Source organism: Manis pentadactyla, chromosome 3 (genome assembly GCF_030020395.1).
Source record: "Manis pentadactyla isolate mManPen7 chromosome 3, mManPen7.hap1, whole genome shotgun sequence".
Taxonomy (NCBI): domain Eukaryota; kingdom Metazoa; phylum Chordata; class Mammalia; order Pholidota; family Manidae; genus Manis; species Manis pentadactyla.
In genome coordinates, this window is record NC_080021.1 from 136737239 (window position 1) to 136750422 (window position 13184).

The following is a 13184-nucleotide window of genomic DNA, read 5'->3' on the forward strand; positions in this document are numbered from 1 at the left end:
ATTTTTCCAACAAGACAAGATTTTTGTTTTGGCAAGAGATCCTCATCTCATGAAACACAGACAAATGAACATATTTACATACAATACACACACACACACACAAACTTACTTTCACACATATGCACAAAAGCATACGCTCACACAATACACACTTAGGTACATATATGCAGACATACATAAGCATAGTTACATGTAAGAACATATACATGACACATATACACATACACTTACACATATACACTAATGCAAACACGTATACAATATATGCACACACACACACACACATATATATAAGCACACACATCACACACATACACATGCACTACATTACAATATAAATACATAACAGAGGAGTGTAAAAGGGCCCAGCTGTGATCAGATGGCCTGACACTGAGGCTACTTGTTAATAATTGAATGTTACAATTTTGTCTAAATCCCTTAAACTCTGTTTCCAGCCACCAGAGAATGTGGTTAACCATTTATAGCCAAATCCTGATTTCAGTGGGACCAACCTCACCACCAAGGCTGGTCTGGGTCCCCTCTCTGTGCCTGAGAGGAGCCTTGCAGGCTGAAGTCCCATCCCTGGGCACCTGGCCATCTGCCATCCCCAAGCATCAGCCCTGAGAGTGAGGTCACCACACTTAGTTCCAGGGCATCTCTGCTGCAGATATTTGTGACACTTCTTTCCAGCACCTTACATTGTGACACATATATCTTCAATCCCTTTTGACCAAAGAATTGGCCTTGTGAACAACAGTCATGAGCCAGCAGCCATCTAAGGCTGGATACTTCTGGGAAGATGGGAGCTATCTGCTGTGGTCATTTCCTGCTCTGCCACAAGCATTTCCAGGGGTACAAATGGAAGAGGGCTGACTACTCCTCAAAATCCCCTTTCAGGGCCACCTCCCTGGCCTACCATCCAGCCAGGGTGTTCATCTGGGACAGAAACTCTGTCCCTGTCCTGGCCCATGTCTAGAAGTTGCTGAGTCCTGGGCTTGAGAGGTTTGAGGCTCAGGTCTCTCTCCAGGGCATGAATTCTTATTGCAAAGATAAAGTCTGATCTCACCATCAGGTGGCTTCCTAAAACATGGTTACAACATCAAAATAGCCCCTGAGAACAAATTATTCAGGAACCTGACCACCTGGCTGAGCAGTCACAGTTCTCCTCAGCTAGTGGCCTGTTGAGATAGGTGCTCAGCAAATGTTGGGGAATGAGGAAGCAGAGCATGTCACCCCTCATAAACATTTACCTGAGTAAATCCTCAAGAATCTACGGTCCTGAAAGCACTACATCATATCACATCTATGATTTCAAGCTGAAAATAATTTTGAACAACAAAGAGCATAGAAGCCAAACAAAATTTTTACTTCTTCCTTTTATGATAACCACTTAAAGATTTTTAGAACTAACAAATACCAACTTTTTCCCAATAAGCAGGGGATCATTTTTTTTATCCCCCTTTTTGGAGGACCTGCTTTGTGTGGCTGCTTTGAACACAGTGGGGAGTCCTGTACATTGCTCTCCAAACTTTACTGTTCCCTGGATATTGATTATGGTCCACAACATTTTCTTGTCATTTTCAGAAATTGTGGTTAGAAAGACATAACATAAAAATTTTTATTTTATCGATTTTTATCTTCACAATGCAGTGGCACTAAGTGCATTTACATTTTCTGCAGCCCTCACCACCATCCATCTCCAACACTTTTGTCATATTGTAAACTGAAACTATCTTTTTACACTAAATGACGGCCTTCCACTTTCAAGATCTCCACACAGCCCAGTAAGTTTTACAACCTGAGTGGAATCTGCCCCAGACTATGCAGGAATAGCCAGTCACAGCTCTTCCCTTTGGAGGGGCAATTCTGGGCTCATACCTTCAGGGTTCAGGAAAACCAGTGTGGACATTGATGGAGTAAATGTAGTTATACAGTTTCAGAGGACCCTGTGGTTGTAATTAAACCCATTTCTGCAAAAAGACCCCCAGAATCCCACTCAGAGTTCTGGTTCCTTGTCACAGGTGTGGGATCCTGATATTGGTACAAATCAGAGCTCCCAGAAGTGCCCTCCACGTCACAGAGGTCCTGGATCCTTGGAAAGCTTTTGATCCTCAAGAACCCAGGGCAGCTCTAGGATGGACTTTGTGTCAAAGGGCAGCATATCCCAGAAGGGGTGAGAAATATGTCCCCAAGTGCATTTCACAGCAACTCCAAAAAAAAAAGTACCATGACAGGATTTTTTTTTCTGGTTCCTAAGATCATGCAACTTATGACTCTCAAAGTAGCCATAGGAGGAGAGCTATGATCTGGCTTCTTCCTCCTACAGGAGAGACAACCAGCTACCCATGGTAGGCCTTTGCCAAATAGTTTCAAGCCAAACAGGTAATGGCAGAAATGTCCCCAATGCGGTATACGCAGTGTCCCCAATAGCCTTTCCAAGGTTGGGGCAGTAGGCTCAGTGGTCCTTAACCTCCTCACATAGGTTGCAATGAATGATCCCTAAGTGGGGCTTCCACATTTAGGATGCCAGTGGCCCTATAACCTCATGAAGAGGTGCCTATCTTGGCTGCTACACAAACGAATGCACAAAGATGTTACAGTTCCTTGCTCAGATTTGCTGTCAGTCTTCTTTTGCCTCTTCTGCTATTAACAGAAGCCCTCTGTGGGGAGATCTTGTCCTTCCTGACATGGATCCTGGGTAATTGGGGCCAGGCAAGGCAGGGAATTCTCTCCCCAAATTCACATGTTCCCAGAGAGTTCCAGGACCCAAGCTGGACCAGTCAGAATCCCTGTCTGGGATCTGACACACAGGTGCTGCTGGAGGCACCCCTGCCCCTGGGTTCCAGTGGCTGGAGCTGTGTCCATGTGATGGGAAGTCTCCTGAAGATAGAAGTGAAGAAATTAAACAATTAGGAGGGAGTTGGCAGAAGAAAATCAGGTTCCACTATTCTAAGGCACCCTCAATTTCAATTTTAGTGCCCTCCTCTATAGGTATGTCTAGATGGAGTATTTAGTTCTATTTTCTTAACATTACTTCCTTATTAAGTAAATAATTTTTATTGTGGGAAATTTGACCAAAACAATATTGAACTGTCTTCCCAGGGCCACAGAGAAACCATTGTTAGCGTTTTAGTCTCTTTCTTTCCAATCTTTTATCTTTACATAATTGTTTAAAGTAGTCTTGAGATTGTACTAAATACATGTTTTGTCACTTAGCCCTTTTGTCATTTATGGCCACCATGCAGGTCAGAAGTAGAGTTTCTAGTTGTTGGCCAGAAGGAGTTTAGCTATATGTAAAGAAGATCAGGGAGGGAGAGAGGAAAAAGCAACATGAGAAGTGAGGCAGAATCCTCCTCCCAAAACCACATAAAACACAAAAATACAGCAAATACAACTAATCCTGAAAGAGTGAGCTGAAGACTGCAACAGACTGCTTACATCTGGGGAAAAGAGAAGACATCACAGAAAAGGGTAAAGTAGCAAAGCTGTGATCTGGCGAGACTAAAGCCCACCCACTAACCCAGCTCACAGGCTGCAGGAAGAAAAATGGAGCAGGGAGTGAGCAGAAGCCCAGGACTGCTAAACACCCATCTCTGGAGATCTTCTCCAGGAGCATAAACCCACATTACATGGTGCTCTGGAGCTTAGTGGGGTTGGAGAGCAAAGACAGGTAGAATACTTGGAGAGAGTGAGATTCCAATTGCTTGTGAAGAACAGGTACCCACAACCAGCCTCTCAGAGAAAAAGGAAAGGGGGATACATTGAAAGACTTTCCATCAGTGAGATGGGTGCTAACGGGGCAAAGATTACACAGAGCTTGCTGCTCATGAGAAAGGACAGATGGACAAGATCATCCCAGCACACTCAACACAGCAGGTTGGGAACTTTCAGGAGCTTCGGATGCTCCATACCCCTGGCTGGCAATGCACTGCTGAGGCCCACCACTGCGATACGGAGCCTGCCACTATTTCATCCCAGCAGTCACTGGTCCACACACTTGCTGCTCCCACTATTGTGCCATGCCATCTGGAAGGTGGCTCTAACTATGGTAGCTACAGGGGCATAATGCAGAGGCTCCTCTCTGCATACTTGGCCCACTGGACCTGGAAGTGGAAGCAGGCACTGCAGCCATGAAGCAGGAAAGATCTCTTTCATCCCAGCAGGTGCCACTGCCATGCACCTGCGACCCCTGCCATTGTTCCAGGTGTTGGGAAGCTACAGGGAGTAGAGCTTCTGGGCACTAGAGTGTGCCATCTAACCAAAGTTGTTATTCCATAGAAATCACTAAAAATATGAAACAGCAAAAAAATCTTATATAAACAAGAATCCAACAGACACCAGAAAGAGGGCTAAGTGAAACTGAAATCAACAGTCTTCTTGATAAAGATTTCACAATAAAAATCGAAAACATGCACATGGAGCCACAGAAAAATATTCAAGGTCTCAGGGATGACTTTAAGAGATACAAACTTTGAAAAATATAGTATCTGAAATAATATATACAATGGAGGGATTTAAAAGCAGATTAGATGAGGCAGAAGAGATGGTAAATGAAATAAAAAAGAGAATATGAAAACAAAGAGGCTGAGGCATAGAAAAAAATTTCTAGGAATGAAAGAAAAAGAATAATCCAAATGGAACAATATTCTCATTATAAGGGTACCAGAAGAAGAGAGAGAAAAAGGGATAGAAAGTGTTTTTGAGGAAATAATTGCTGAAAACTTCCCCAATCTGGGAAAGGAAATAGTCTCTCAGGTTATGGAAGTGCACAGATGTCCCAACACAAGGGATCCTAGGAAGACAACACCAAGACATATAATAAGACATATAATAGTTAAAATGCTAAAGATCAAAGACAAGGACAGAATATTAAAAGCAGCCAGAGAAAAAAAGATCACGTATAAAAGAAAGACTATCATCAGACTTCTCAGCAGAAAACTTACAGGCCAGACAGGAATGTCATGATATATTTAATGCAATGTAACAGAAGGGCCTCCAACCAAGAATACTCTACCCAACAAGACAATCATTTAAATTTAAAGCAGGGATTAAACAATTCCAGATAAGCAAAAGTTGAGGGAATTTTCCACCCATAAACTGTTTTTACAGTGTATTTTAAAGGGACTGCTCTAGATAGAAGTGCTCCTAAGGCTAAATAACTGTCACTAGAGAAAATAAAACCACATTAAAGGAAGCAGACCAATTAATTACTAAGCAAATGCAAAATTAAATCAAGTACCCACAAACTCAGTCAAAGGATACACAATGAGTATAGAATATTACACCTAATATGTAAAGAGTGGAGGAGGAAGAAAAAGAAGGGAGCAAAAAAGACTATTTAGATTGTGTTTGAAATAGTGTAATAAGCAAGTTAAGTTAGACTGTTAGATAGGAAAGAAGCTGCCTTGAACTTTTTGTAACCATGAATCTAAAGCTTTCAATGGCAAAAGTACATATCTATTGATAATCACCATAAAATGTAAATGGACTGAATGCAACATTCAAAAGACATAGAGTTACAAAATGGATAAAAAATCAAGATCCATCTATATGCTGTCTACAAGAGACTCACTTCAAACCATACAAAGACATACATAGACTAAAAGTGAAGGGATGGAAAAAGACATTTCATGCAAATAATAGGAAGAAAAAAGCAGGAGTTGTGGTAATTGTATCAAATAAAATAGATTTCAAAACAATGTAATAGAAGACAAAGAGTGCCTGGATTGGGAGGGGGCACTCCAGGTCCACGTGTGGACAAGGTGTTGAATTTCCCTCAGGTGCCTCTGTGCAGTGGCCCTCGGCTTGTCTCCCCCAGAGGGTGGCTCTGAGGGCCGCAGTGGGTAACGGATGTAGAAGCACTTGGCAAATGACAAAGCGTTCCCCATCATGAGCCTTGCCGTCACCATCAGGGATCCTGCGGCCTTGGACACTGAGGCTTGGGCTCCAGACTCTAAGCTCCCCAGTGTCTCCCGTAAAGGGACATGGCACTCAGGCTCCTATAAGACCCCTAGGTCCCTGCCTTGCCCACCATGACCGTGTCTTCTGCTTTCCAGCTTGCAGAGGTTGCCTGTGAGAACCAGAGGAGGAGCACAGCCTGATTCCACTTCGGCCAAGGTAAAGAATCTCTCTTCTTTGCTGGGTCCTCCTTCCTCCAAGAGCCTGTAATGGGCCAGCCTGGGGCTGCCTTGGGAGGGGGAGCCAAGGGAAAAGCTGTGGCTAAAGGCCAGGGGTGAGGGACAGCAGGAGCACCGTGAAGTCACACTCTGGAGCCAAGGAGGGCTACAGGCCCTTAGCTTCCTGGGTATTAAAATACAATCTTTAAGATGGAATCCTTCCTGCCTTTTACTATGTTGTTTAAGGCTGGGCCTGCATGCTAAATTAGTTGCCTAGGTTACAAACTACTTAATTAGGGCCAGAAGGAGAAAAAAAATAGTATATACACAAAGATAAAACAATAAGCTGGGCCTGCATGATTAACACAGTAAAGCCATGGGCTATGCTGAGGTACCCTCCTTTATCTGGGGAGTATTCAAACATTCCAGGCCAAGTGGCTTCTGGCTTTTTGAGCTTTAATTGATTAACTCTGGGTCTTTCCAATGGACTTTTCCTGGCCTTTTCTCTTTCCACCCCGCTCATATCTATTTTCCTGCCTAACAGTATCCCAAACTAACAGGCACTTGGATCTGTGACACAGTTTTCTTACCGTGACCTAATGCCGCTGCATCTCACTGGTGAGTTTCTCACATTCCAGCTTCAGGCTGTTCAAGACAGAAGTAATTAAGATCTTGACTTACATCCTTCAAACATAAAGACACATTCCCTCCCTTAAACCATCACGTACACAATGCCAAACCAATTATCGTAAATACCACCCTCATTAGATTAAAGGAGAGAGGAGAGAAGACCGTGATTGGCCATCTGGACTTGCTGTAAAATTATAGCATTTCCAGAATATCTCACCTGGCTTTAGTGCATTTCAATATCCTCATGGGTGGAAAGAAGTTCATCTCAATATCAATGGGTAATTACTGGGCAATGGAGGGTGTGTCTGAACCTGACAGGTTAAGGGGAGGGGCTGGCTTGCTTGTGGGTTGGCTTATTCCAGAGAAGAGGAGAGACAGACTGCCCGGGACTGCAGTTTGTGAGCAATAAACGGGTTAAAGGGGTTTTAAACTTTATTTCTCCCTTTGACTGATTTCGGTTTTTAGAGGTATTTTGACCCGGGATTACCTTTCCCTGGACCTACACCTGGCGCAGTTGGCAGGGTGCCTCTGAACCTGAAATCTGTCATAATGGGTGCCACATTTAGGAGAGCTGCTCCTGTGGATGGTGGGGAGGCCCCAGTGGATGCAGCGACAGAGGGTGCCTCTTCACTTGTTATTATCCCTCCAGCTGTGGCGCTTCCAACTTAGGAACCCCTAGTGGGGAACTGGTCTAAGGTAAAGTACCTCCTAGAGGGGTGGGGCCTTCCCCAGAACTGGGGAAGGATGGAAACACCAGAAGCTGCAGAATTAGCCCTCCGTGAGTTGGAAGACTGCTTGGAGACCTTAGGGGGCTGGCTGGCATTGTAGGGTCTCTTTTCTTTTTTAAAAAAATTTTTATTAAGGTATTTAATACTCTTATAATAAACTCTTATGAAGGTTTCACATGAAAAAACAATGTGGTTACTACATATACCCATATTATCAATTCCCCACCCATACCCAATGCAGTCACTGTCCCATCAGTGCAGCAAGATGCCACAGATCCACTATGTCCCTTCTCTGTGCTACACTGTTCTCCCCGTGATCCCCCACACCATGTGTACTAAACATAATATGTAGGGTCTCTTTTCATTGAGATAGTGGAAAATGTTATACAGGAGAAAGAGAATTATTGAGGGACTCAGGCAGGAGAGAGACACACTTCAGCATCGCTTGGAGGAGCTGGGCAATAACCTATGGGATGCTGTTAAAGAAGAGGTACAGTTACTGAAAAGGCAGGTTACACTCCTAGAAGATTCTTTGCAGCCGCAAGGGGGAAGACAGCCGGAGAAGCCGAGTTGCAGGAGGCTGTGGGTGGTGTGGGGAGGAAAGAGTAGTGCCTTCAGCCTCAGAAATGGTGGAGGAGGAGCCTTTGGTGGGAGCCCGAGGGAGAAGAGGAGGAGGCGGGGCCATTGGCAGATCTGCTACCCAGGCCACCACTGGTGGTGCCCCGTCTCCTGTTTTAAAGGCCCACTGAGCTGTAATTAAGAAAATATGAACAAAATAATTGTGGGCTCTTGAGGGGGAGGAGCTGTGCTCTCTCCAGGTTGTGGAGCACTCCATGCTCAGCCCTTATACCCAGGTGGACATGAGCGCTGGTTATAGGTAGAGGCCATCGGAATCTCTGCCTACATGGCTTTTACCTCTCTGGGATATGAGGGTGGAAAACGTTGCTGTGTCGGGTACTGAGATGAGTAGACTGGCTTCCCTGACAACTCACCCTTCCCTCAAGTAGCAGTTGCAAAATGCCCATCATGCCTCAGGGGATCAAACACTCCTGGAATGGCTGACAGCTGCCATCAGGATAGTTTGACCTAATTAGGGTGATTTACCATATTTTCCCAGTAGTTGGAGAACGTATGCAGATCTCCAAAAGGTGCTGTGGGAATTGGGTATGAAAAATGTCATCTATAATATGGACCCCCAGGGCCCTGATGAGGAGGTGTTCACTGTAGGAATGAGAAATCTGGTGCTGCATAAGCTCCCACATGTCTCTTTGGGCCCCTAGTGACTACTCTTGCCCCACACCTAGGGCAACTCATAAGAGACTATACTTGTACTTTAGTAGATCTGGGGAAGGTTGAAACAATAAGGGCACGGAGGGAAGTACAGGCCACGACTGAAAGGAGAAGTGCAAAAGGCCCCATGGAAGTCTTGAGGACCCTGATGTGGGTTGATTTGGTAAAGGCCTGGTTAGTGAAAGAAAAATTCGATGGGCAACCCAGTAGAATATTGTTAGAACTGTGGCACCAATTAAAGCCAGAGCAGCAGCTCCAGCCACTGAGGGCCAGGACACAGAAACCAGAGTCAAGGCCTCATGCCCGGCCTGTATCCCTGCAAAACTTACTGGGTGATAGTATTCAGGATTCACCTGAGCCCTCACCCCATAGGAAGATGATTGGGCATCGCGGTTTGACTGAGGTGGGGCCAAAGTTCCCACCTTGGGGGACATGGGACCAGAGGCCACATGTAGAATTAGGAATTCATTGGTCCCTGTGAATGTACAACATGGCCTGGTGCTGGTGGACACAAGAGCTGACTGTTCTTTGATTCATGGCAACCCTGAGCATTTTCCTGGGACCCCTGCTGTGATAGATGGCTAAGGGGGTAAGGCAATTAAGAGTGAAGAAAGCCAAATCCCACTGGGGATAGGGCATTTGCCCCCAAGGAGTATACCGTGTACATTTCTCCCATCCCTGAATGTATTTGGGGGTAGATATCCTGCAGGGCCTGTGGTTACAGACCACTGCAGGTGAGTTCCGACTGAGGGTATGTGTGGTAAAAGCAGTTCTGCGGGGACATGCTAAGCACCCACCTGTAGCTCTGTACCTTGGTGGGTGAAATATTAAGTAGTATAAATTGCTTGGGGGGCACAAGGAAATTGAAGAACCTCTACAGGAGTTGGAGAGGGTAGGCATCATAAAGCCCAATCATAGTCCTTTTAATTCCTCAGTGTGGCCAGTGAGAAAGACAGATGGCTCCTGGCGTATGACTGTGGACTACAGGGAATTGAATAAAGTCACACCTGCTTTGCATGCTGCTGTCCCCTCTATAGCAGACATTTTGGACACCCTCAGCCATGAACTGGGAACGTATCATTATGTACTAGACCTTGCTAATGCTTTCTTCTCTATTGACATAGCACAGGAAAGCAAGGAACAGTTTGCCTTCACATGGGAAGGCTGGCAGAGGACATTTACTGTCTTTCCACAGGAATATCTCCACAGTCCCACCATCTGTCAGGGACTTGTAGCCCAGGACTTGGCCACATGGAAGAAACTGCAAACAATGCAGTTGTATCACTACATTGATGCTATTATGCTCACATCTGATCCTCTTTCAGATTTAGAAGGGGCAGTTTCTAGATTGTTGCGACATCTACAGGAAAAAAGGATGGGCTGCGAACAGCACCAAGGTTCAGGGACCCCATTTGTCTGTGAAATTCTTGGGGGGTTGTCTGATTGAGTAAAACTAAAGTTCCTGAAGCAGTTATTGACAAGGTCCAGGCTTTCACCACCCCTACCACTGTGGCAGTATTACAAGAGTTTTTGGGTCTTTTGAGCTACTGGAGAGTGTTTATCCCACATTTGGCACAATTTCTGAAGCCCTTATACCAGTTGGTATGAAAGGGCATCAGGTGGGACTAGGATGAGGCATGTGCAGCTGCTTTTACTGCTACCAAGTGGGCAGCCAAGGCCATACAGGCCTTGAGTGTAATGGACTCATCAAGGCCCCGTGAACTACATGTTCATGTAATTGAAGATGGTTATGGATGGGGTCTTTAGCGGTGGCTTGAATGGATATGCCAACCTGTTGGATTCTGGTCATAACTATGGAAAGGAGCAGGGGTCCAATACACCTTGATAGAAAAGCAAATGGCTGCTATGTACCACGCCATGCTGGCTACGGAGCCCATTGCTGGAACAGCCCTGACCAAGGTAATAACGACCTATCCCATCGCAGCATGAGTGCGAGACTGGACACAAAGGCCACGGACTGGCGTGGTATAGACACCTACACTGGCCAATTGGGGTGCATATTTACAGCAGCACAGTGCCCTCTCTACTAGCCTCTTAAGTGAAGAACTTCAACGCTTATTGGGGCCAGTGACCTACACCAGTGGAAAGCAGGAAGAGCTTGGTTTTCAGCCCTTGGTAGCTGAGACTCCTTATCAGGAAAGAAAAGCCCCTAAGCCCCTATACCTGAACTTGCTTGGTACACAGATGGCTCCAGTCGTGGGCAGCCCCTGAGGTGGAGGGCTGTCGCTTTCCATCCTAAAACTGAGACAATATGGATGGAGGATGGAGAGGGGAAGAGCAGCCAATGGGCTGAGTTACGGGCAGTATAGCTTGTGATCACCCAGGAGCCCTCCCCCATAGTTGTCTGCACTGAAAGCTGGGCCGTCTTTTGGGGCTTGACCCTGTGGCTACCGACATGGTATCATGCCAACTGGATGGTTGTTCACTGGCCCCGTTGGGGGCAAGAGTTGTGGCAAGACCTATGGGCCTCTGTCAGATGAAGACTGTTACCGTATATCATGTGACTGGCCATTTGCCTTTGGCATCCCCAGGGAATGATGAAGCAGACACTTTGGCCCAGGTGCACTGGCTAGAAGGAAAGCCTGCCTCTGATGTGGCCCAATGGCTACACCAGCATTTGTTGCACACGGGGCAAAAGACAGTGTGGGCTGTAGCCCACCAGTGGGGCTTGCCACTGACCTTTGAAAAAGTCAGCAGAGCCCAGAAGGAGTGCCTTGTGTGCTCTAAGAGGGACTTACCGAGTCCCACAGCAATATGGGGCAATAGTAAGGGGGCCAATACTCCTTGTCAGGTGGCAAATAGACTATATTGGGCCTCTGCCCATATCAGAAGGATATCTGTATGCCATGACATGTGTGGACACAGCTACTGGACTATTGGTTGCTTTTCCTGCATGTTGTGCAGATCAGCAAACCACCAGGAGGGGCCTAGAGCATCTCTTTGCAGTCTGTGGCCAGCCACAGGTGATTGAAAGCGAACAAGGCACACACTTTACTGGACATGCATTACAAGAATGGGTGCAGCAATTAGGAATAAAGTGGAAATTTCATGTACCATATAATCCTACCAGGGCAGGCATGAGAGGTACAATGGTTTGTCAAAATCTGGCCTGAAGTCAGACACCAATAGTCTACGGGGTTGGTCAGTTCGCCTATGGACGGTGCTGCGGCATCTAAATGAGAAGCCGCGTAAAGGAGCTCTTGAGCCCTGTGGATATGCTCACACACCTTGCTGCCTCTCCTATACAATTGTACGTCCAAACCAAAGAAGAGCTATTGAAGCCAGAATATGACCAGCGGAGCAACATCCTGCTGCCAGCCCCTACTGCATTAAGCTCTGGAGACACTGTTGAATGGCCCTGGCCCTGGACATTTTGACACATGGAGCAGCGATGGCTGGCCCTTCTGGCACCTTAGGGGAAAGGCCTGGCAGCTGGCCTCCTGTGTATTCCTGGAGTCACAGCTGAATGGCCCCCAAAGGTCATGGCAGTGTACCCAAAACATCCAGGAGGTAAGAGCATCTTGTGGGGAAGTTTTATCTTTATGGCCAGTGCATGTACCTCCCATAGCCCTATATATCAACCCATCTGTAACTCCCACAGGGAGTGGGGTGAAAGTGTGGTATACTAGACCAGGACGAGATCCCATTCCTGCCACTGTCTTATCACAGGACTGTTCTCTTGCATGTATCCTACCTGATGGACAAGATTTGCCTATGCTGGTGTCATTAAAACAACATGTGTCTTATCGCCCTTAAGGTTATTTTCTCCTACAGTCCTTGTGGCCTGAATGCGCCCCCTGGCTGCAGCTGCCGCATGATGATTGCTCTCGGATACTGCCTGCCTATGGAATGGAGCAGCTATGGACTTAATCTGAATGGACTTTGAACCTAGCTGAATCCTCTGGCTTGAGGATTGTCATGATTTTATTGCTGTTGCTACTGTGTGTCATTAGTCTGGTCACAATGCTCCAGTTTTCTCGCCCAGGGACCTTTTTGGAAGAAGTAGATTGTAAAGTGAGATTTCTAGAGGGGTGGCCTGTGGGTAAAATTGTAACATTTCCAGAATATCTCTCCTGCTTTACTGTATTTGCATATCCTCAGGGGTGGAGAAGTGCATCTCCATATCAATGGGTAATTACCTGTGCAACCGATGGCGTGTGTGAACCTAAGAGGTTAAGGGGAGGGGCTTACTTGCTTGTGGGTTGGCTTCTTCCAGAGCAGAGGAAAAGAGCCTGGGACTGCAGTTTGTGGGCCATAAACAGATTTAAACCTTATTTCTCCTTTTGACTGATTTCGGTATTTAGAGGTATTTTTGCCCAGGGATTTCCTTTCCCCGGATTTACCCTTGCCCTTTTGATTCCCCCCAAGTGTGGGTTTTTTTTTCTGTTTTAAAATAAAA

The 13184-nt window shown here is 46.0% G+C and overlaps 1 protein-coding gene across 1 annotated transcript in view; it reads left to right on the forward strand.

Moving 5' to 3' along the window:
* LOC118922043 (serine/arginine repetitive matrix protein 1-like) overlaps positions 1-13184 on the forward strand; it is an 88125-nt gene that overhangs the window by 35580 nt on the left and 39361 nt on the right. Inside the window, exon 3 of the mRNA XM_057498510.1 lies at positions 6057-6117. Coding sequence (XP_057354493.1) covers positions 6057-6101 — 45 coding nt within the window. The 3' untranslated portion in view covers positions 6102-6117. The remainder of the gene's footprint in view (positions 1-6056; positions 6118-13184) is intronic.